Source organism: Cervus elaphus, chromosome 7 (genome assembly GCF_910594005.1).
Source record: "Cervus elaphus chromosome 7, mCerEla1.1, whole genome shotgun sequence".
NCBI lineage: Eukaryota > Metazoa > Chordata > Mammalia > Artiodactyla > Cervidae > Cervus > Cervus elaphus.
Genome location: NC_057821.1, coordinates 17,360,182 through 17,386,690, shown reverse-complemented (window position 1 = coordinate 17,386,690; position 26,509 = coordinate 17,360,182). Strand labels below are relative to the sequence as shown.

General features: G+C 34.6%; 1 protein-coding gene across 5 annotated transcripts in view; it reads right to left on the bottom strand.

The window, feature by feature from the left end:
• UBR2 (ubiquitin protein ligase E3 component n-recognin 2) overlaps positions 1 to 26,509 on the bottom strand; it is a 101,811-nt gene that overhangs the window by 52,855 nt on the left and 22,447 nt on the right. For all 5 annotated transcript variants that reach the window (XR_006341990.1, XM_043907479.1, XM_043907478.1 and 2 more), the window contains exons 3-9: positions 18,049 to 18,127; positions 15,996 to 16,109; positions 9,267 to 9,397; positions 6,951 to 7,089; positions 6,446 to 6,508; positions 2,283 to 2,403; positions 345 to 452 (exon numbers count right to left, since the gene is read on the bottom strand). Coding sequence is in view for 4 of the 5 variants with exons in the window: in XM_043907479.1 (XP_043763414.1) it covers positions 345 to 452; positions 2,283 to 2,403; positions 6,446 to 6,508; positions 6,951 to 7,089; positions 9,267 to 9,397; positions 15,996 to 16,109; positions 18,049 to 18,127 (755 nt within the window). In the remaining variant the exon portion in view is untranslated. The remainder of the gene's footprint in view (positions 1 to 344; positions 453 to 2,282; positions 2,404 to 6,445; positions 6,509 to 6,950; positions 7,090 to 9,266; positions 9,398 to 15,995; positions 16,110 to 18,048; positions 18,128 to 26,509) is intronic.

Here is a 26,509-nt window from a genome sequence, read left to right as displayed (position 1 = left end):
ATGAAGATATACCAAACAAGCCAAAAATTACATTTCCAAAGTTTTCATATGATCAATCGTATTTTTAAATCTTAAGAGCGAAACTCTACATGTATTCCTTAAAACATGTGAAACCTGTTTCTTTAAAAATCAGTTTTTCTAAGTGTATTCTTCCAACAAAACATAAAGGTTATTTGAGAAATGGATCCTCAAATCTGTTTTTTTTCCAAAGAATAAGACTGCATGAGCTAATTCTAAAAACCATAAATATATTTATTAAATATTTCCTCAAATGAAAAAGAAACTTTAACATCCCAATTACCTATGAAAGTTCCCCTATACCTTACAGTAGTTAAGATACTTACCTTTCCACAATTTGGAATCACTAAGCATCAATCTATCCACTAGAGAAGAGTTTTCACCATCTGGCCCTTCTTGTAAACCAACCTGACATAAAATTCGGCGAAGGCCATCTTAAAACAGGAAGAAAAATAGTCAAGAAATAGTTAACTTCAAATATTAAAATAAAATAACGTATTAGTAAAAATGTTCAAATGGACTTACTATAGAGTTTTTACTTGCTTTTTTAAAAGGTCAAATTTATTCAGAAAAAGTAACTATATTAACTATTTTATTAACATTTTCACAAAATGGAGAAAAATTCCAAATCTTGCATTATATACCAATTTTTATTCCAGAATACCAAAATATTTGTTTATCAGAATGGCAATGACCTTTTATGCTTAAACAATTTAAACAACAATCAATCCAAAAGCCACTGACGTACACATGGTTTTCTAAGCATCTATGCTAATTAAACCAGGTATTAGAAAATTGTTATATATCCTATGGTAACAAAAGATAGGTATAATACGAAATTATGCTACCATTTAAAAGAATACATGCTCTGTACTTTAATATATACCAGTCCATTTTATTGTTATTATGCAAAATGTTCTTTATTAAACAAAAATACAAAAATATGTACTTATGTATACCCACTATATGAGAGGCTTTGGAAGACAAATTCCTACATATTCTAAATGCTAAACTTAAAAAAAAACCTTCAAATATTAATGTAAGCATTAACAAAATTAGAACTTTAGTAACCTCCGGTTTTGTATTTTATATTTAAAACCACTGTTTTTAGTCATCTACAATCATGCAAAATAATCTGAAACTTTTTTAATTTAATTATAAGAGCCACCAAATAGAAATTTTTTAGAAGGCTACAGAGAAAACTTTATATATATTAAATAATAGATGATAAGGTCTTTAAATTGTTGATGATAAATTTTCTCAAAGAAAAATTTTTAGCAGAAAACTGTTTCCATGATACTATTTATTAATCCTGTAGCACAGTACTTGGCATACAGATAGATACCCAATGGAAAACAGCAAAGTTAAAAAAGGTTAAGAAAACTAACTGGAAAGACATTTAAAAGGCAAGCAAACATATTCTCCTAAATTTCCACATTTCCCGATTTTCACTTGTCAGTTCACAGTTGGCAGTATTCTAATAGCTTTTCAATACAAATGTTTTAGAAATTTTCTTTATAGCAAACACTGGAATATCATGCATCCAAACCACATCCCTTGCCTGAAGAAATGTAGGACAGACAGCTTAGATGTATTCCTAGTTTACTCTTCAGTGTTACACAACAAACTTGTATTTTTGGCATTGGACATGAAGGCTCTTAATTGTTACCACTACTTTTAAAAGATTATCTGATCTGTAGACTATGGAAAAACAAAAATTCAAAAACATAGTAACTTCAAATTTGCATATTTTCAGGGTTGCAAATTATCGGTAAACACAAACTGTAGAAATCAAAACAAAGATATCCTTTAAACGGTCAACCATTTAGGTTTTATTTACAGTAGCATTTTCCAGCTTGCTTTGTGGAAAAGAATTCCACAGGATGCTCCATTAAAAATAGGTTCTTTTATCAAGCTGGTAAGATTTAGATTTATTAGCATATTAAAATCATTTACAATTGTTTAATCTACTGTTTCCTTTATTTGAAGATAAATAAATACCTTTTATTTATGTATGAAAATACATAAATGTATGCATATGAAAAAGATCCCATAGATCAAAATTTGGGAAGTATTTTTTTGTGTATATAAAGATATTCTTAGATGGTATTTTAAAACATGAAACTAAAGCAAAAAAAAAAAAAGAAAAGAAAAGAAAGGAAAAATCAGAACACCTGATTCCATTTGTTACTTTTCCAAAATAGTTTTACTAGGGCATATGAGCTCATTTTTAAGTCAATTTGCAGAAGGTTTTATGGACCTACCTGAATATCCAATAATACTTCCCAGCCAAGACAAAAGTTTCAAACCAAAATTCTGATGTGCGACAATAGACGAATGCATAACTTGAACTTTGAGTGGCTTTGTTTGTCTACTGGTATTTCTCTTAAAAAGAAATGACAGGATGAAAAAAACCAAAACTTAAAAAGGTTTTTTTATTTTCTATAAAGTAAGTCAAATTTTTATTAAATATAACTACACTCTCATCATTATAGGTGAGTTATTCATGTATGTGTGTAAGAAAAACACCACTTGGGTTGCTTTATTCAGATTCTGATTTTCTAGAAGGAATCCTAGGATTCTTACAAAAAAGTAAGAAGTTACAGTTTTAACCTGAATTCTTGGTCTTATATCTGAAAATGTGCCCCATCAATTATAAATTATTTAAGTGTTAAACTGACTGTACGTTTTTAAACTAATTTCTTAATGTAATTATACACTAATTTGAATAATTTACTTCACTGCACAAATGTGATGTTATCAGTACTTAAAAAAAAAATTATAGTAAACACACAACACTTTCCAGCTTAACCATTTTTAAGTGTGCAGTTCTGTGGTGCAAAGTACACACTGGTGTGCAACTGATTTCCAGAACTCTTCATCCTGCAAAACTGAAACTCTGTACCCAAATACGCTGGTACCTCATACAAACAGAACCTTCTTGTGACTAGCTTATTTCACTTAGCATAATGTCCTCAAGGTTCATCTACACAGTAGTGTGTACCAGAATTTTCTTCCTTTTTAAGGCTGAATAAAATTCTACTGTATGTATATAAATTCTGTTTAACCATTCATCCAGTTAAATAGCTCCTTAAGTGTCTATCAGTGGATGAATTGATAGACACCTTTTGTCAACTGAACAATGCTGTTATGAACATGAGACTCTGCTTTCAATTCTTCTGTGTACATAATCAGAAGCAAAACTGTTGGATCATATGGTAATTCTATTTTTAATTTTTAGAGGAAGCACCATACCGTTTTCCATAGTGGTTGCACCATTTTACATTCCCACACGAGGGTTCCATTTCCCATATCCTTGACAATACCTGTGATTTTGTTATTATTGTTGTTTATAACAGCCATCTTAATGCATATGAGGTGCTATCTTATTGTGGCTTTTACTTGCATTCCCCTAATGATTAATAATATTGAGCATGCTTCCCTGTTCTTTGCCAATCTGCACACCTTCTTTGGAGAAATGTATTTAAGTCTATCAAAACTTTTCATTTAACATGATTTCCCCCTTTTCCTTTTCTTTTTGAATCATCTTTCTACCTATCTCATCCCATCTCCATAACCCACTTTAGCACAGTATACCTTTGAATATTTTATCCACCTTATATGTATCATATATGCACACAGTTATAAAGACTTTGGTTTGATTTCCAAAAAAATGGAATATTACCATACTCTTTTGCATCTTTGTGTTAACAGATTTTTTTGGGGGGGTGAGCTTAATGACTCATCATATTCTGTGGTGTGGATTTATTTAAACATTCTCTAGAGAAGGGTATTCATATTCTCTGTTTCAATCTTCTATGACTACAACAAAGGTAGTAGTGAACATCTTTGTACACACACTAACTGGTGCTTATATTTTTATGGGATAAATTTCTAGGAGAGGCAAAATTTTAATATATGCTAGTAGATTGTTTTCCAAATACATGGTAGTAATTTATGCATCTCTGCCAGCAAGGTACTTTATCACTCTAATTTCTCCATCTGTTGGGTATGAAATCTTCCTGTCATTTTGCTAATTACTAGTGAGCTTGAGTCTTTTTTTACATATATTTATACCATTGAGATTACCTCTGCTGTGGTTGTCTTTCCATACCCCATGTCCATTTTTCTATTCTGTTGTTTGCTCCCTACTTGATAATCTATGAGTGCTCTGTTTATCATAAACATTAAATGTCTATCCTTTGTGTTAGAAATAATTTTTCTAAATTTACTACATTTTTAATAATATTCTGCTATGCAAATTTTTTATGTAGCCAAAAAAATGTCTTCTTTTTAACTCCTGGGGTTCTAGTCTTGGTTAAGAAGCTCTCTTCCTCCCCTCTAGAATATATCTTTGTCCTAGATTTTCCTCATACTAGTATCTATCTCTGAACTTTCTATTCTATATTATGAAAATAGTATTGCTATATCTATGCAGACATTACCAGAGACTTGTTTTTTAGGGAAAAACTGAAATAACACTATTAAACAACAAATTAAAGGGAAAAAATATCATCTCCTTTACCTGGATTCTGTAAAATTACCTGTAAAATTCTATCCTAATTGCTTTATCATTTACACTTTATCTTTCTTTTTCCACACACAGACAAAAAATAATCACAGAAGGTAACTTACATGGATCATGTCCTCTTATTCCTAAAAAGTTCAGTATATAGTTCCTAAGAATGCAGATGTTCTACCACAGTATTGTTTCTAATGCATTATTAAATTGAGTATGTCCAGATATCAATAATTTAAAAAATAAGACACAAACTCATAAACAGAAAAATATAGTTTGCTACATTAAAATTAAAAGTTTTTGCTCAAGGAGAGGCATCACAAATAAGACATAAAGTCATATGTCAGGAAAAGATACTGCAACAAAAGATCAGGATTCAGATTATATGTAAAGAACCCCTACGAATGAGTAAGAAAAAGACAAATAACTTAAAAAAAAATGGGTAAGTATATGAACAAGAAACTTACAGAAAACTTAAATGACCAATACAATAAATATGAAATAAGATACTCAGTAATCAAGGCAGTGCAAATCTAACAGATGCGATACCATACATACACAGAAGGTTGGCAAAAATTTTTTAATTTGACAATATATAGTTCTGACAAAGCAGTAGAGACACGGGAACTGTACTTCACTGCTGGTTGGAATGTATACTGGGTACCACTATTTCGGGGATTACCTTGGCAAAATCTAGTATGACTGAAAATGCTTATAACTTAACAACTCGACAATGCCATTTCTTGGTATATATACTAGAGAAACTTTTGCTTTTATGCAACAAGAGGACCAAAAAACGTCCATAGCAGGACTGACTGTCATAGAAAAAATTGGAAATATCCAAACTCTTCATCAACAGGAGAATGTAAAATTACAGTATAGTCATCAATGGAATACTTTACAGATACATATATCGAAACAGATAAATCTAGAAACAACACTGACATGAAAAGACAAGTCACCATTGATGGTATAGTCATCAATGGAATACTTTATACCATACATGTATCAACACAGATAAATCTAGAAACAATGCTGAAATGAAAAGCCAAGTTACAATATAATACATTCAGTATGAATCTTGTTATATAATGTTTAAAGACCTCCAAATCAATGCATATAATATTGATAGGTATTTAGCAGATAAAGTAAAAGGCATGTATGGAAATGAAAAATTAATTAACAAAAGTAGTTAACTCTAGTGAAAGAGGAAGGGGAATGGGATTTAGAAGAGATAATACAAGTGCCTCTGTACTATTTTATTTATTTAAAATAAGCATGAAGAAAATAAGATATAATGTAGCACACAGGCATTTACTGTGCTATCTCCATATTTTATCTATATATTTAAAATATTTTACAATATATAAAATTATACTTTAAAAGGATATTTACATAAAGTGCAGTTACAGGGAATAGTTAAAAACAATAAATTCTAACTTTTAAAAATAAATCTAAATGTGGGGAATAGTTTTCTTTCAGATGTATTATACACTAAATGCTATACAGCATACCTTGCTATAAGTGACCAAGAAACAACTTCCCTTGAATTCTAGTCTTGGTGCTAAAGGCCAATTTAATTCCTAAAAAGGTAACATGAAACCCTATCAAAAACAAAACAAAAAGCAAAAAACTTTCTAAGACATCTTTGATGAAGAAATAGGAAGAGAGAAAAAATATATATGTATTGCATCTAAACATTCATTTTTTTATATCTATCTTACAGCTTAAAAAAAACTAGGTAAAGCAACAAGCAATGTTATACTAACGTATCTTTAAACGTGATTTTTAGCTGATGTTGGCTTTACATTCAAGAAGGCAGAAAAATGTGTTCATAAACACCAAAATGTGGGACTAGTTTTATACTAATAAAAAATACAAGTGTACACATGTTTTTACATTACTTACCACAATTATTGATTTTGCTTGTTCACAATACTGGAATTCTCCGTATCGAACAGACCTACGTCCCTGTAAATAAAGACATTTGAGATTAACTTGCAAAAATATTTATATTCAGTATTAATCATTTTTGAATCAGTAAACAGTGTTATATGAGCATATAACAACTCTGGTCAAAGTTTAAATATTTACAATGTTTATTTTATTCATTAATTAGAAAGTAAATTAAAATATTTTCCTTCAAAGCAATCCTAACATTTTCAAGCCATCAGTAAGTATATACCTTTGAACAATACTACATTTGTTCTTCTGTGTAGAATGAAGGCAATTTATGTTTTCACCTAAACTTTCTGACAACAGCCTACAGTTATATCCAATATATATTTGGGACAATATTCATATGAAATTAAAAAAAAAAAACCTAGACAAACACTTTTAACTTAATTTTCTAGGATACCTTATCTGTATTAAAAGTGTAATTACACAACATCAATGTAATGAAATTACTTACATCTCGATCTACTGTAGTTGCAAAGCCAATGGCTTCTTTTTGTGTACAGTTAACAGCTTTCTGAAGAGTATAAATAACTTGTTCATAGGTATGAACCTCATCATTAAACAGCATGCAATAGTAGGTGTCACTCTTCTCGCTGTGGGATAAAACATTAATTACACATCATCTATTTGCATATCACCCTGCTCCAGGATGATTTATTAAGAGAACACTTTGTCCTGGGATTCTCTAGTATCTCAGATGGTGAAGAATCTGCCTACAGTGCAGGAGACCAGGGTCCAATCCCTGGGTTGGAAAGATTCCCTGGAGAAGAGCATGGCAACCCACTCCAGTACTCTTGCCTGGAGAATTCCATGGACAGAGGAGGCTAGAGGGCTACAGTCCATGGGGTTGTAAAGAGCTGGACATGACTGAGCACCTAACACTTTCACTTCAGACACTTTGTCCTAGGGAATGTGCTAGGCACTAGGCACATATCTGTAACGAAGTCATCTGTGGTCCCCACACTCTATGATGTTATCAAGCTGGTGCAAAAGATACATACATATAATCTGTGTGAATTAGTTTTTATCAAGAACAGGATGCCAGAGTGGGATAAAACCAGTCTGGGAGTTCAGGGAACTGCCAAAGAAGTAACTTGAGAGCTGAAGTCAGAACTGGCTATCAGTGGTGCTCAACTAGGGGGAATTCTCCTCAACCCTTCAGAGATGACCACTTGGCAATGTCTGGAAACATTTTTGGTCGTCATGACTGGGATAGGAGTGCTACTGGTGTCCAGTGGGTAAAAGCCAATGATGCAGTTAAAAATTCTACAATGCACAAGTCATGCCCATAATATCTGACCCCCAAAGTCAACAGTGCCAAGGCTGAGAAACTATAGTCTAGTAAAAAGTGAAAGGTGGTACCCTGGGTGGTACCCTGAGGTGGTAAAGGGAAACTGGGTGGTGGAGCACAGGGAGGAAGGAGGAGATTAGTCTGGAGAGAGGCAGAAATCTTAAAGACCCTGAAACAGATTTGGACTTTTCCATCCTAAGAGCAATCCAGGATTTGAAATGGTGAAATAGGAGCTATAGTCAGATTTGCCTTAAAATTCACTGTGGCTACAGTGCGGAGAATGAACTGCAGGGAGACAAGAGTGGATATGGCAGTCTGGTTAAGGGTATCATGCTGTCCAAGGATGAAATTAATATAATTTGGACTACCACAGTAGTAACACAGATGAACAAAAGTAGAACAACTTGATACAGGGGTAACCTGCTGGACCCGAAATCTAAGTGGATACATGGGTGATTCAGGTTTCTGGGTAGATCAAACGTCATTTACTAAGATGAGAAAACATTACAAGTAAGTTAGATTGTTTTCCCTTCTGTGCTGGTAGTCCCAAACTGAAAATGGAATAGAAAAATAAAAACACAACTTTTCTATTCTCTAGGGTCTAAATCTGGATTTTAGATTTAGATCTTAGTTGGTTCCTAACTCAAAATACACAAAGATAAAGTTATGAGGTTAACTAAGTCACTTTCAACAGTTCCAAAAAGGAATGCTAACATCTCATTTCATTAAGAAACATAAACTATAACCTGATTATTTGGAACACTGTTGAGAAAGCAAAAAAGATACAGCACCAATGTCCTTTAGACTCTCACTTGTATTCAACCTTGAGTATGAGTATGATTCCAACAAGATTGGTTAGAATTAAATGTAAAAGAGAAGGCTGCTCGAGGCAAGCACATTCATGCAAAAAAGTTAAGTCCTTAGCTGTAATACAGCTATAGCAGAATCCAGCTCTCTGGTTGCAAATTTACAATCTCCTCAATAATTTAAGAACAAATGGTTAAAAAAAAAAAAAAGTTAGATGTACACCAAAAGAAGCACAAAGTGTAGAATAAATTAAAAAAAAAATTCAGAATCAAAATGATTAAAACTGAATTTGTGCATTTAGTCAAACCAAAAAACTCACTTAGGTCACAGTGCTCATTCCCTAATCAAATCTGACAGATGAAACAAAAAGAATTATCGAGTTAACAGCTTTAACACAAAAAGAAGAGAAAAGTGCCCGTGCTTGCAACCAGTGGTACAGCTTTAGCTAAAATATGGCTATAAATCAGCCAAAGCAACCAACAGGAAAAAACCTCTACTAATTAAATGGCTCACATATATTTTAAAACTATAAAATCAAGGTTATTATTTTGCTGAAAACTAGTAATTAAAAAAGATTATGTTCAATCCTAGCTACATTAATTTGAGGAATTAGAATCAAAATGTTTAAAACTAAGTATAAGCAAATACAAAGAATAAATGGGTTGTACTTACATCATCTCTAAATCTGGTGGTAATTCACTTTCTTTTTCCCAGGTTAGTATCTCTACTGCATATCGAAACATAATAGCAAAAATGTTATAAGTTCTTGCTATCACATCTTCTGATAAATGGACAAGAGGATCCTGAAAGAAGAAAAAAGCAACCATGTTAAACGCACATTAATTCTCCTTTTTCCCATTCTGCCTTCCTCCTCAAAATACTACTGTAAAAGGCTGACTGATCCTCCAGCGTCAATTTCTCTTCAATTTGATCCTATATGTTGTATTTCAGCAAATCAAACTTCTAAAACATTTTGTCCACAATAATCCCTATTACTGAATCTTCTGAATCAAAATATTCCAAGGCTCTCCAATGCCTAACACATCTAAAAATTTTGGAATGGCATTATGGGATCTTAAAAGCATGTTTACAGCTTCATATCCCTCTAATCCCCAAATTCCAGGATAAACAAAGAAAAGTTATCTAAGGACAGGCAAGCAATATTTAGTTTTACAGGTATGAAGGAAAGCCTAATTTTGAGGATTCTAAAGGGGAGAAGTCAACAAGATCAGAAAACTGCTCCTTGATGCAGTTAAGAGTCACTCACTTTCAGTGAGACAAGTTGTGTATGCATGTAACACGGAAGTTCGCACATTAGACTTAACAGTGAATAAGTCACTAAATTTCAACGCTAATGTAAAAAAGTATTACTATAAACATACAGTAAGTTTATCATGGTATCTTTCAGTCAGGCTGGCAAAATGTTTTACACAATCTTTAATCTTAATGCTTTATCTTATGTTTAGATTTAAGATAAACATGTTATTCAGCTTAATGGCTAAAAGTGTTATATTCATCTCTCAATAAGAAAATCAATATATTCCAACATGATGGAAAGGGAACCAGCACATTCTTGCAAATATACATAAGGACACAGAAACATTTTTGTACATCCTCACCAAGGACCAGCTTAATGGAACTGATATAAATCAAATGGAAGAGAGTAATAACAAGAATGAAGAAAAAAGGACAGATTCCTAAAGAAGATGGGTGTAGGGCTTAAAGAGTGCAAGAAAAAGTAAAGTAAGAAGAAGATTTTCCAAAGTCTTACAGAACTTTCTACCTATGCTTTATATGTTCCATCAAAAAAAAAAATTTTTTTTATACTGCTACCAGGTTTGCTACCATTTCTTATGGAGACTTTAGAAGTTAACATGGTAAAATCACCTATTATAAAGAAGGTACCAGAACTGGAACCTTTTGGGGATTCATAGAAGAGTGGCTAGAAATCATAAAATGAACCTCACACAGAACTAAAATAAAAAGTAGAACCAAAACTCAGTTTTCTAGGTTATAGTATCTCACTATACGGTCATTCTGTTTCTTACATTATTATGTCCCATAATACAAGACATTTTAGAGGACTGAAGAATTATGATAAACAGGATTTATAGGAATGAAATGGTGTTGTGATAGAAACAACTGCCACCTCTTGAGAATCCAAGCCAGTAGTGTTCAAACTCTGTTCTACAACATCCCAGGGCCTGTCAGAGATGTTTCATATTTGAAATACACATCTGTTTAAAAATATATGATTATCTATATTTTTAAACAGTCTCCAGATAAAGATTCTTCTGCCATCTTTATATGCACATGTTAACTTCTTGAAAATGGTTACGGATTAAGAAACATTTCTACAGTGAAGAGATGCTAGGCTGTGCAAGTCTATTCATGTGTACAATGGGAAATCAAATGCTATTTGAAGAGACTTCTGTTCCTTTGCTCTTATCACAGCATAAGTCAGTCAGAATGAGAAAATAAATGACCGTTTTTATCCCATGTTGTATTACCTATTATGATTAATAATGGTTTTTGATGACATTTATATTAGAGAATGCAAGCCTTTGTCAGTGAGTTAAAAAGGCTAAAAAGGCTACCGTTATCTTAGAAAACCATGGGAATTACGGAGAACTTTAATCTTTTATGTGATCACTTCTATACCTCTATAATGTTTGAATTTTTAGACTGTCAAAAGAAAAAAACAGAGAGAATTCCCTGGTGGTCCACAGTCCAGTTAAGACTCTGAGCTTTTACTGCTGAGGGCATGTGTTCAGTCCCTGGTTGGGGAACTAAGATCCTGCAAGCCAAGTGACACAGCCAAACAGAAAAAAAAGAAGGGGAAAAAAAGTAACCATATAATATAAAAGAGTTTAACTGCTGTCTTATGCAAATAAGGTATGAATGAGAGCTTTCTCCACACTGCCCAACTAAAACTAGAAATTAACTAGAAACAAAATAATCATGAATGCCTTTCTAACAAGTAAATAATATACATTCCAACTTATAAAAAATAAATTCATTAATAATACCACTTTTGTGTTTTACTATTGGGATTTCATTAAAATTTTATTTTAAAAAATTCCACTGCCAAAAAACGTTTCCAAAAATCAGTGCAATGTACTATCAGAGTTGTCTGAAATACCTAGGTTTAAAGCCCAGTACCAGCACTTAACTGGGTGCGGTACTGCAGACAACTTTCTTAAAATAAGATTCAAGCTTCCACAGCTACAAAATATGGGTAACAGTAGTATTTATCTTACACAGCTGTTCTAAACACTATCCCAACAGAAGTATATAATCCAATTTTTCCAACTTTTTCTTAAGATGTAGGCTGAATGTAAAACAAAAATAAAATTATGTTCAATAAAAACAATTCTATGACAGACTAAAAAGTCACGTTCCAAATATTACATAGTTTTCTTCCATTTCAAGCACAAAATATAGAAAACTGAGATAATGTATAAATTTAGTGAGTGGGGACCAGGTATGCTAAACAGAATGCTATCTTTTAACATCTTCTAGTCTTTCCTCAAAGACTTCATTCTCTTAACTGAATTCTTAAGTAGGAATTAAATGGCAGAGCCTGGAGATTTGATTCTCTATCAGATTGCTGGAATATATATTCTCCAGGCAGGACCATATAATTTCACTCAAGCATGTATCTTGCTGGCATTTTCACTTTTTTCCAACAGTATTGAACTTTAAAAACATATTTATTTTATGTTTACTGCACTGGGTCTTCACTGCGGTGCACAGGCTTTGTCTAGCTGCGGTGCGCGTGGGCTTCCCATTGCAGTGGCTTTTCTTGCAGAGCACGGGCTCTGGGCGCTCGGGCTTCAGTAGCTGCAGCACGCAGCTACTTGGGCTCAGTGGTCGCAGTTAACCGGCTTAGCTGCTCCACAGCATATGAATTGAACGTGTGTCTCCTGCATTGGCAGGCACAGTCTTAACCACTAGACCACCTGAAGTCCCAGAATCTTCTTAAAATTTAGGAAATTAACTTGTCTTCACTACTTCATAGCTACCCCACTAATGTATGAGGATAAAGCCAACAGAGTAACTGCAAGCAGATTCATAATTTTTCTTAGAAAACTTAAAGTGAACAGTCTGCTGGTATCTAGCACCTCATATTAAGCCACAATCACCTGTATCTAGTTCTAAAACATTTCTATCACTTCAGAGTAAAAGCCCTTACCCATTAAGCAGTTTTTCTCCATTCTTCTCTTCCCTATCCCCTGGCAACCACCAGTCTGTGTTCGAAACAGATTTCTCTTCTGGATATTTCATATAAATGGAATCATACAATATATGACCCTCTGTGTCTGGCTTCTTTCATGATGTTTTGAAAGTTCATTACTTCATTTCTTTTTATAACTGAGTAATATTACACTGTATGAAAAATATACAAGCAACTCCTGCAGCTCAATCCCAGAAAAATAAATGACCCAATCAAAAAATGGGCCAAAGAACTAAACAGACATCTCTCCAAAGAAGACATACAGATGGCTAACAAACACATGAAAAGATGCTCAACATCACTCATTATCAGAGAAATGCAAATCAAAACCACAATGAGGTACCATTACATGCCAGTCAGGATGGCTGCTATCCAAAAGTCTACAAGCAATAAATGCTGGAGAGGGTGTGGAGAAAAGGGAACCCTCTTACACTGTTGGTGGGAATGCAAATTAGTACAGCCGCTATGGAGAACAGTGTGGAGAGATTTCTTAAAAAACTGGAAATAGAACTGCCATATGACCCAGCAATACCACTTCTGGGTATACACGCTGAGGAAACCAGATCTGAAAGAGACACATGCACCCCAATGTTCATCGCAGCACTGTTTATAATAGCCAGGACATGGAAGCAACCTAGATGCCCATCAGCAGACGAATGGATAAGGAAGCTGTGCTACATATACACCATGGAATATTACTCAGCCATTAAAAAGAATTCATTTGAATCAGTTCTAATGAGATGGATGAAACTGGAGCCCATTATACAGAGTGAAGTAAGCCAGAAAGATAAACACCAATACAGTATACTAATGCATATATATGGAATTTAGAAAGATGGTAACTATAACCCTATATGCAAAACAGAAAAGGAGACATAGATGTACAGACTTTGGGACTCTGTGGGAGAAGGTGAGGGTGGGATGTTTCGAGAGAACAGCATCGAAACATGTATATTATCTAGGGTGAAACAGATCACCAGCCCAGGCTAGATGCATGAGACAAGTGCTCGGGCCTGGTGCACTGGGAAGACCCAGAGGGATCGGGTAGAGAGGGAGGTGGGAGGGGGGATCAGGATGGGGAATACATGTAAATCCATGGCTGATTCATGTCAATGTATGACAAAAACCACTACAATACTGTGAGGTAATTAGCCTCCAACTAATAAAAATAAATGAAAAAATAAATAAATAAATAAAATTAAATTAAAAAAAAATTACACTGTATGTTTATCCATTCACACACTGAGAGACATTTTGGCTATTTCCACCTCTTGGCTATTATGAATAATGCTGCTACTAACATGTTTGTGCGTGTACATATCATAATATTTGTTTTTAATTCTTTTGCATATATACCTAGAAATGAAATTACAGGCTTATATGGCAATGTTTACAGTTTGAGGAATAGCTAAACTGTTTTCCACAGTGTTGAATCATTTTGTAACCCCACTAGCACTGTAGAGTTCCAATTTCTCTATATCCTTTCCAATCCGCTTATCACTTTTTTGATTATGTCCATCCTATTGGGTGTGAAGTGGTATCTCACTGATTTGATTTACAATTCCTATGGGTGTTCATTGGAAGGAGTGATGTTGAAGCTGAAACTCCAATACTTTGGCCACCTGATGCGAAGAGCTGACTCATTGGAAAAGACCCTGATGCTCGGAAAGATTGAGGGCAGGAGAAGGGGACGACAGAGGATAAGATGGTTGGATGGCATCACCGACTCAATGGACATGGGTTTGGGTGGACTCTGGGAGTTGGCGATGGACAGGGAGACCTGGCGTGCTACGGTTCATGGGGTCACAAAGAGTTGGACACGACTGAGCAACTGAACTAATGACTAATAATCTTGAGCATGTTTTCATGTGTTTGTTGGTCATTTGTATTATATCTTCTTTGGAGAAATGTCTATTCAGGTCCTCTGCCCATTTTTAATTGTGTTGTCTTTTTGTTGCTGAGTTATAAGATATATACTCTAGATACCAGACACTTATTAGATATGATTTGTAAATATTTTCTCCCAGAATCTTAAAGTTTTATACTAGTTCTCAAATTTTTTCCAAAAGTTAAAACCCCCCTTTCCAAATTTGTCTTTGTTTGCCTTGCTTGTATTTTTATATACAGAATCCCAATCCAATATGTAAGAGATAAAAATGGAGCTGTTTCAACTGCCAGTGGAGAAATCTGAAACCCTGATCACTTGGCATCTCTCTCTAGCAAATAATCCCAGAACACATGCACAAAGCAAATGAAACACAAACAAATATATGTCTTCTATAGCACTGAATCATTTTGCACAAACTTCATCCATCCAAAACACAGTAGAACACAGTTTAAAAGACACTGTCCTACACCATAAATTCTTTGGTCATTCTGTTAAAATACTTGAGACCACGAAGATACATGCATGAGGAAGGACTAGCAATGTCCACTTGCCCCAAATCTATATGAGATCTACTTACTAACAATGCAATAAGTACTTCAAATATACCCACCTCTCTGCCATTTAAAATTAAAATCTGAAATAAGATCCTAAATCAAATATCAACTGCCACAAACAGCAGAGTTTAAAGTTATTTATTTAGTGAGAATCCACTGAATCATTCCAAATATTTAGAGAAAAACAATGAAGGATCAACGATAATTTTAGAAAGCACATTATTTACTGGAATAAGTATAATTTGTACTGAGCTATCATCCCAATGTTTGGTCCCATCACATATCCAATGACACTGATTTACTGGGAGATGATGAGTAGGACTGGCTGCTATTGACTATAGAAAAGAAAGGTATCCAGTCTACAAAGTCTTGGTCACAACACAAATAAAAATCAACTAAGTTAACTGGTCCACATGTAACCACAAACAATCCTTTTAATAAAAAATGAAGACTTAAAAAAGCTCATATATGCTTAAAATAAAACCAATGCAAAAGTTCAAATTAAATTAAATTTCTAGGATTTCAAGTGTGTTCTATTAGTAATTGTATGGCATCCACAAAATGCAAAAAAGCTTTTCAAGTATAGTTGGATACTGTTTATTGTGCCAGGGCTATTTTACTTACACAATTCTATATTACAACCTAATTCTAGGTCTGAAAATATTTCAAAAGCATAGTTAAAATAGTATTTCCTTAAAACAATTTTGTGAAAATGTTTTTACCTCTTCTTCCTCAGTTTCATAGGTGTTAAGCTCATGTTTCTGACAGTAAGGACCCTCTTTCCAAGCTTCAGTATCACCACAGTCACAGAAACCTCCACCTCCTGATGTTGTCATCTTGAAAAGAAATTGTAAAGTATCTTGTCAATAAGTATTTACTGAGGACTATCAGCTTATAAATAGGAATATCAAGTGCTAAGGAAATAACATTGCTAAAATGTTTAATTTCTTTGGAGGATAAAATCAAAATGCCAAATCTCTCAATGTTTTAAAACTTATTTTAAATAAGCCTATAGGCTAGTTTAAGTGATTTCAAAATAAAATAAGCTACTTTATAGTGTTTAGTAAGCAACATCTATTTTTTATTTATTTTTAATTGAAGAATAATTGCTTCTGGTTTTGCAGTATTGCACTGGTTTCTACCAAACAAGGCTACATCTATTTTAAAGAGGTAAAATATGTCCACTTGCATGAGTTTCTAATTAGTAAAAATCACAAGGGTTTTCTTGCTAGGTTTTGGCTAAACTGATATACTGCTGGTATCTGTGCTACTAGGCTATAACATACTATAACAGATTCAAGAGTTACAAAGATTCCTTTAACTGCTATCTTCTACAAAAGTCTAATAAGAGTGCTGCATGTATTATCAGAAAAGTGATCAACGAAAACTACGGAAATCATTTATTTTTTCTTTTCTAAAACTCTCTAAATAGCATTCTTTGAAAAGGAAGTAAACTCTGGAAATACCATCTGGCCACAAAACTTTTTACCACTTGTGGGGGTCAAGAATTATTCCTGCTTCCTTAAAATGCAGCAATAATTCAAGGAATCTGGCAAGATAAAACTTATTATTTAATAATTAGTAGATCGGAAATTCTGCTTCTGAAAACATGCTGTGAGTTTACGAATGGGTATAGGTGCAAGTTTTAGAAAAAGCCTTTCATATTTTGCTCAAGAAAAGTATTTATATGTTACATATCACAAGGTAATTAATGTAAACTCACAAATGATGGTTACTCTTAAGGGCTGCAAAGATACCAAGAAACATAAGCAGGCAGGCATATGGAAAATGATAACTTCACCCTATAGCTCTTATGCGTGTTCTGGTTACCAAAGATAGGTAGGCAGAACAGACTAAAGGAAACTAGGATTCTCTTGCTCAATGAAAATAAAAAAAATATACAAAAATACGAATTCAATTTTGCAGCTGTTTTAGTTGATTATTATCAATACTCAGGCAGAGTAAATAAAAACAAACAGGAGAAAAAATCCTGAACTAATAAAGCTCTTGAATTAATAAGATGACTGCAATATTTCTTCTCTATCGTTTTACTTGAGATTAGTGTGAGAAGTTCCAGTTCCCTAAATTTTTGAATGTTCACAGCTCTGGCTTCAATTTCCAGTACAGGAACCAGGACAGGCTTAGCAATAATCTGCCTAATGTATTCTGTGGCCCTAATTTAAAAGCAAACACACTTGATTTTTGGAAAAGTATTGTTTGTATTATAGCAGTAAAATAAACAAACAAAACCTGGTTAGCCTTATGTTTTGGAGTTGGCTCTCTTTTACACTGTATAATAGTAGGTGCCTCTTTAACATTAAAAAACAGCAAATATTCTGTAGAGGTTCACCAAAAAATATTTCTTAAAGGTATAATCTTGTCACTTCTCCTTATTTTGCTCACTCATTCTTCCTTCAGAGTCTCCCTCTCACATTTTAACTCTCACCTTCATTCTCTAATTTTTGATAACCTGCTTTATAAACCTAGAACTAGAAAGATAATAAACATTAAAAATAAACAGCAAAGCTAACTAGCTGAAAACCAATACTGGAAGAGCTGCTATCTGTCTTGCCTTTCTTAAACCATGTATTCCATGAAATCTGGATTCATAATTTGTCTCTACACTGCCATCACATGTTTAATGGTATTTCAATAACACGTTTCTTAACTGCTCTCCCCAGTTTCAGTGTTAAATATTGGAATTTTAAAAAGGAAGAAAATGTATTGAGTATAAATTTCAATACTAGGTGTGGTTATCATCTGGGTATTACTAACCCTATATCGGTGGTCTCTGTGAATACTTCCCAAAAAGCACTCCATGCATAAAACACAAGTTGGATCAACTGCACAGTCTCTGAAAAGTTAAAGAAAAAAAAATCATAATGTATACAATAAGTGTATGTTTTACAATGTAGTATTTCAAACTAGAATCTATCTTAGAAGAGCCAGAATAGTGAAAAGCCTTGCTGTAAGAAAAAAAAATTATTGCTCCGAAAGATCTGTCAGATCTCTGATCAATGAAGTCAGCTTAAGAAACTGTTTCTCATATTGGATGTATATTAGCGGGTCTTAGAGAGCACACATTACCAGAATGGGAATTTTCCCTAAAGATTTGGGGAAATCATATTTTATATTAAAACACACAGATGTATATGGAATAGATTTTACATATTATACAGTCTTAAGATATATCCTGAGATTTCAAGTAACTTTATCCAAACAGATAATTCAGACCAAAGGTCATCAAAGTGGTTTCTATGCACATTCCCCAAAGGCAAGATGCAAGAAGACAATATTAAAGCAAAGGTCTATTTAAATTTTCACTAATTTAAAAGGCAATCATATACTAAGCATTCAATATAGAGGCTGATATGGGTCTCTACACTTGTATATCTGATGGTCGCACAACATTTATGGTTCATAAAACATCCTGTTGGGAGAGTAAGATTCCACAAGGTGCACGGGTTGACAATGGTAGCCTCAGTCACTTCATTTGCTTTTAACATACTGTCAGTTAGATATACTACATATCATACCTTAAATAAGAGAATCTCTATGATTCTATGAAATGATATGGGAGTCATGAAAATCTTTACATTTCCCCTTATCCTGTTTCTCATAGGCAACCACCCTACTATCCTTATTATTGACTTTTATTTGTATATGTTAGTGGCTCAGTCGTGTCCAACTCTTTGTGACCCCATGGACTGGTAGCCCGCCAGGCTCCTCTGTCCATGGAATTCTCCAGGCTAGCCATTCCCTTCTCCAGGGGATCTTCCCGACCGTGAGATTGAACCCGGGTCTCCTGCACTGCAGGCAGATTCTTTACCTGCTGACCCACCACAGAAGTTCTTTATTTGTTTGTGTTCTTGCAAAATGTTTTTGAGTACATGTATTTTTTTAATTCTTTTTAAAATAGTTGTTTTTACAATATTTTATTAGTTTCAGGTATACAGCAGTGATTCAGATACACATATACACATATATATTTCAGATTCTTTCCCAGTATAGGTTATTAAAAGATACTGAACGTAGTTTCCTGTGCTATACAGTAAATATTTGTTTACTAAGTGCATGTATTTTTGATGTGTGCAAATCTTACTGTTATGTATTATTCTGTCTCATTCTGTTCTTTACTTTTTCAATTCTGTAACACAATCCATTCATTCTGTATGTGTACATTTGATGTGCTGCTTCTAATTGCTATATAATATGTCATGGTGTGTTCCAAAACATTTTTTCTCTATACTATCCCTGCACCGGATACCTGGATTACCTCCAATGCCTTTCTACCACAAATGCTGCTGCAGTTAACATCCCTGTAAATGTTCTCTATAGATCTGATTGAGATTTTCTTTGGTAAATCAACTCTAGAGCAGAACTGCTGGGTCATGTACATCAAGTTTTTATTCTGAGTGCCATGCTACTGGCCAGAGTGGCTGCATGTTTCCCAGCAGTGTGTAAGGGTTTTCATAGCCCTGCATCTTCACTAGCATTAAGTTCTTCTCTAACAGGGGCTTCCCTGGTGGCTTAGTGGTAAAGGATCCACGAGCCAATGCAGGAGATACAGGTTCAATCCCTGGGTGGGGAAGATCCCCTGGAGAAGGAAATGGTAACCCACTCCAGTATTCTTGCCTGGGAAATCCCATGGACAGAAGAACTTGGTGGGTTACAGTTCATGGGGTCACAGAAGAGCTGGACACGACTTAGCAACTATACAACGACCAGCCTAACATATATGAAATGATAAGTAAGTAAGTGTTAGTCGCTCAGTCGTGCCCAACTCTTTGTGACCCCATGGACTGCAGCCCACCAGGCTCCTCTGTCCATGAGATTTTCCAGGCAAGGATACTGGAGTGGGTTGCCATGCCCTCCTCCAGAGGATCTTCCCAACCCAAGGATCGAACCCGGGTCTCCTATACTGCAAGCAGATTCTTTACTGACTGAGCTACAAGGGAAGCCCTATGAAACGATACTTTATTGTTTTAATTTGCATTTTTCTAATACACTTGAGCAACTCTTCATATACTTACAGCTTTGAGGATTTCCTTTTCTATAAACTGCCTGGTTATATCCTACGCCCATTTTTCTGCTGGGATTGCTTCATCTTCTTTATTTGCAGGAGTTCCTGTATAATTTAGTCTAGTGGACATTAATCACTTGGCCATTTAGACATTGCAAATATTGTCTCCCATGTGTCACGTGTGTATTAGTTTTGCCCATGGGGTCCTTTGTTAAACAGAACTCCCTATTTTGATGCAATTAAATTTACACACAAATTGGTTTGTGCTTTGAGATTTATAGAAGTTCTTTTCCCAATCCTAGGTCACAAAAATATATGCTTTTAAAGAAGATAATTTTCGTCAATGAAATCTTTTGGTATTTTCCACATTTAGGTGCTTAATCCATTTGGAATCTACTTTTGCATATAATATAGAACAGAGATAACATTTATTTCTTCATAGACAATGAGCTGCTTTCTTTGTCTGAAACCATCTAGTAAACAATCTAATTTTTATCTATTGATTGTGGTGTCACCTTTAAATATGTTAAGTTCCATTAGCAGGTCTATATCTAGGTTCTGTAATATATTTGAGTGACCTATTTGTTCTTATACAAAACTACACTGTATTACTATGGCTTTTTGTAGAATATCTTAATATCTAGTAGGATAAACTCCCCTTTATTCTCCTTTTTTAAAGGCTTAATCACGTAAGTTTACAGAGTTCCTCAAAAATACTCAGCTAAAATTTTGACATAGATTACCTGGAATTTATTGATAAACTTCAGGAGTAATAGCATCCTTTCAAGAGTAAATTATCTAGGTACTTTCTAGGTTTTGTTGTTTTAATGACACACATTTAATTTTTTTTTCATTTTCTAGTTAGTTAAGGATGAGGAAAAGAAACTATTGATTTTTAATATCCTTGATAAACTTAAGCAGTTTCTAATAGTTTGCTGATTCTTTTTTCCCTGAAGTAAACTGAGTATATAGTATGTACACAACGACAATTTAATTTTCTTCCTTACAATATTTACATCTTTTATTTTTCTTCCCTCACACTGTTGACAAGGACTTCAGGTAAAATGGTAAACAGCAACAGTAATAGCAGGCATCCTTGTCTTGGTTTTGGGTATTAAACACACCTAAAGGTTCTTTAGTATTCTTAAGTATTACATTCACTGTTAGTTTACTAAGAAAGTGACAAACTTAGTGATATCACTCATTAAGTATTATGTTCACTGGAAGTATAGTAAGAAAGTGCTCTTCTAAAAAGAATCAAGCATTTAAAAAAAAAAAAAAGAATCAAGCATTTATCTTGCCTTTCCTATACAAACTGTGCCTCAGGGTAATCAAAGGATTGAAGAAGGATCGTATTTCTTCTTTATAGAAGACTAGCTAATAAACAAAGAAAAGATAATAAAGTCAAATAGCACCATTTTGCAACCACCTAACAAAATAAAGATCCAGGCAGCAAGCCATCACTGACTGCTAAAACATCAGGCAAAAAGGCTGTAGAGGGCGTTCCCTGGCAGTCTGGTCGGTAAGACGCCACGCTTTCAATGCAGAGAGCATGAGTTCAGTCCTTCGCTGGAGAAATAAGATCCCACATGCCGCATAATGTGGCAAAATAAAGAAATAAATAAAAGGCTGATGGAGACCTTTACAATGATTGCATCTGCCAGGTAGCTAAATCCACTGCTGCTGCTGCTGCTGCTAAGTCGCTTCAGTCGTGTCCGACTCTGTGCGACCCCACAGACAGCAGCCCACCAGGCTCCCCCGTCCCTGGGATTCCCCAGGCAAGAACACTGGAGTGGGTTGCCATTTCCTTCTCCAGTGCATGAAAGTAAACAGTGAAAGTGAAGTCGCTCAGTTGTGTCCAACTCTTAGCGACCCCATGGAGTGCAGCCCACCAGGCTCCTCCGTCCATGGGATTCTCCAGGCAAGAGTACTGGAGTGGGGTGCCATTGCCTTCTCTGCCTAAATCCACTGGTCAATCTTAAAAGCAGCCAAGCATTACGTGCCTTCTGATATGAAGAAATAAAAAGTTATGCATCTGACTTCCTGGAGTGGCACAGTGGGTAAGAATCCACCAGCCCAGGCAGGGGACATGGGTTTGATCCCTGGTCGGGGATATTCCACAGGCCGCAGAGCAACTAAGCCCACGTGTCACAACTACTGAACCCGCACCCTTGAGACCACATGCTGCGACCAGTCGGCTTCTGCGCTGCGACTACTGAAGCCCTTTCCACTAGAGCCCACGGCCTCCAGAAAGAGGAGCCACCGCAATGAGAAAGAAGCCTGTGCGCCACAATGAAGAGCAGCCTCTCCTCACTGCAACTAGAGAAAATCCATGCAGTAACAAAGACCCAGGGCAGTCAAAAATAAATAATAAATAAACAAGCAGGTCAGTTAAGATATAAAAAGTTTATTAAAAGAAGCTATGCATCAATAATTATAAAATTATTATCCACTTCCTTCCCTAATAACAGAGGTTAACCAAGCCTAACTACATGTTAGAAGAAAGACAGGGAAAAAAGAAAAATGTTAAGCAATATCATGTGGCCAGAATCAGCCAAACCTCGAATGTGGAAAATTCCATAGGACAAATGACCTGGTTTCTTAGTAACATAAATAGAAAAATGAAAAAAAGAGGTAAAGGAGCTATTATAGTTTAAAAGAAAAAATGATTAAGAGCCAAATGCTATGTGTGAAATCTGAAGCCACATTTATGAGTCAGTTAAGACAAGTTCAACCCTGTTAGACAGTAGATACTAAGGAATTAGTGTTAATTATTTTAAAACATTAATGGTTATAAAGAAAAAAGGCACATAGTGAGTATTGATTTTTTTAAAGAGTATGCTATCTGGAATGTTCTTCAAAATAATCTGGCAGGGCAGGAAAAAGTGTATAAGCCTGTATGTGTGCACAGATTAAAGAGTTGCCATATACCAGTAATAACTGAAGCTCAGCAATGAGTACTCTCAAGTATATTAGACCACTCACTCTATCTTTATGCTTGAAAATGTCCATAACAAAAAAACTTAGAGAAATCTAACATACAAATACTCAATATGTTCCCTTATATATTCTTTGTTTGCTAAGAATTAAATCACAAACAATAAATGAAATTTATAAAATGCTTTTCTGATTCAAATCAGTAAAACATTTTTCTTTTCTCAACTATTAAAATGGTGAATTACATTAATAATTATTTTAAAGATGAACTATCTTTGGATTCCTGAACTAAATTCTGTTTGATCATGATGCATCACTCTTTTAGTATATTTTTAGATTCAGATATTTAATATTTTATTTAGGATTCTTTCATCTATATGAATGAGAGAAATGGCTTTATAACGTCTCCTTGAATTTATCAGGGCTTGAAATCAAGCTGGTAAGTAGCCTCATAAAGAGGCAGTTTTCATTACTTTCCCATTTTCTGTAGTAACTTGTTTAAGAAAAGAATTAACTGTTCCTTCAAAATTTGATAGAATTCACCCGTATATAGTCATCCAGGTATGGGATTTTAGGGAGGGAAGATCTTTGATTACCCTTCCATGTTTCATACTATTTCACATAATATATTCAAGTTGCCTATCACTATTCTACAAATTTATCCATTTCATCTACATTTTCAATTTTTTTTTTTGTTTGCATTTACTTGTTCATAATTCTTGCATTTCAGAGGTTGTCAGACTTTCTTGGTTAATGGCATCTTTAGTGTCTCAACAGTTTCCTTCAAGGCACCATTTCACCAAATGAAACACCTAACAATTCTGTTTATCACACACTTAGACTCAAATTTAGCACCTGGTGGGCATTTAGCACCTGGTGGGCACTGCACAATTTCTCAAATTTTAGAATCAAATTGGATACTGCCACCCTCATTTCTTATTTCACAGGTTTCTGCTTTTTAAAAATCAGCAGCAGAGAAGACTCAGCTTTGCAAGAAATGATACCACCAAAAGGAATGCAGTGAGTGTATCAATCTTCATTCTGAATTTTATATATGTTCACCTTCTTTTTTTTTTACTCAGTCTTCTCAGAAAATTGCCTTAATAATTCCAAAGAGTAAGTATCCCAACTTTTTACTTATATTTCATTTTCTGATCTTTTCATTTCTTTCTCTTGAGTGTGCTCAATTGTTCTATCTCTACTGGCTTCTTGAACTCAGTGTTTAACCTTCTTTTTCTATCTTTAAAATATATTTATAGAACAGTTGCAAAAATACAGAGTTCCTTTACACCCTTACTTTTCCTTAAAAGCTTTCCTTAATGTTAACCAAAGTACAAGGAAACTAACACTGGTATAATATTATTAATTATACACTTAATTTAAATATCATCAGTTTTCCCACTAAGGTGCTTTACTTCTCTTCTAGGTTCCATACAGGACCCGTCAATCTTTTGGAGATTGAGGTGATTAAGGAAAAAATGACACCTAATGTAATGTGGGAGTCTGTGTTGGATCCTTAATAGAAAAAGAACAGCTGAGCACACCCAAAGGAAAAAGAAGAAAGGAAATAAAAAGAAAGGAATAAGAAATGAGGGTAGCAGTATCCAGTGTGATTCTAATTAGAAAAGCAGGAATACAAGGAAAACTGCTACTTTAACTTTCTTCTGTATCATACTTTATGCCTGGTATATTTTTCTCCACTGTTTATATTTCTATTTTTAGTGACTTTCTGTTTTACTATGCCTCTGATAGATAACGTTTTTGGAGTTTTAAAATTCTGAGAATCGCTGTCTTTGTATTTTGTTGTTGTTCAGTCCCTAAGTTATATCTGACTCTTGGCAACCTCATGGACTGTAGCACTCCAGGATCCTTTGTCTTCCACTATCTTCTGGAGTTTGCTCAGATTCATGTCTATTGAATCTGTGATGTCATCCAACCATGTCATCCTCTGCCATTCCCTCTTCCTCCTGCCCTCAATCTTTCCCAGCATCAGGGTCTTTTCCAATGAGCTGACTTGTAGCATCTACTGGCCAAAGTACTGGAGCTTCAGCTTCAATCCTTCCGAAGAATATTCAGGGTTGCCTTCCTTTAGGATCGACTGATTTGATCTCCATGTAGTCCAAAGGATTCGCGAGTCTTCTCCAGCACCACAATTCAAAAACATCAATTCTTCAGTGCTCAGCCTTCTATATCGTCCAACTCTCACATCCATATGTGAAGACTACTGGAAAAACTATAGCTTTGACTATACAGCCTTTGACAACAAAGAGATGTCTCTGCTTTTTAAAAACACTCTGTCTAGGTTTGTCATAGCTTTCCTTAATCAGAGCCTAACCTGCTGGGGTTTTATCAAACTGACTGGAAAAAGGGAAATACCCAATTCTAGCCTGCTCTAGCCATCCTGTCCCAACTAAATTAGGGCTATGGGGGACATCAAGAAACACATGTGAGGTTCACAGCCCAGAGATACAGGCTCATTAAAAGACTGAGACCTAATCATAAGACTACAGAATGCTCTCTCCCTGACCCATTACCACCATGTTATTTTGTTGTTGTTGTTATACATTTTCTAGCAGATGTTTTTGCTTTTTAAAATTTTATTGAAGTATGGTTAATTTATTGAATTGTGTTAATTTCTGTTGTATAGCAAAGTAACTCAGTTATAGACTCTTTTTCATATTCTTCTCCATTATGGCTTATCACAGGATACTGAATATAGCTCCCTGTGCTACAATACAGGACCCTGCTGTTTATCCATCCTATATGTAACAGTTTGTATCTGCTAATCCCAAACTCCCAACAGTTCCCCCCCACACACACCCCTTCTCCCGTGGCAACCACAAGTCTGTTCTCTATGCCTGTACCATCACATTACTAAAGGCCTAATTACGAGAGTCCCCTTCACCAAGTATATTGTATGACTAATGACCAAGAAAAAATTTAAGACATACTAAAAGGTCAAAAAATACAGTTTGGAGACAGCTAGGATCAAAATCAGACTCAGATATTGGAATTACTAGGCACAGATTTAAAAACAATAATGATTAACATGCTAAGGGCTCTAATAGATATAGTAGATAGCGTTTAGGAACAGACGGACAATATAAACAGAGATGGAAATCCTAAGAAAAAACCGAAAAGAAATGCCAGCGATCAAAGACACCGAAACAGAAATGAAGAATGATGGATTTATTAGCAGACTGGATATAGCTGATGTAAGAATATCTGAGCTTGAGGATATCTCAATAGAAAGCACTAAGACTGAAAAGCAAAGAG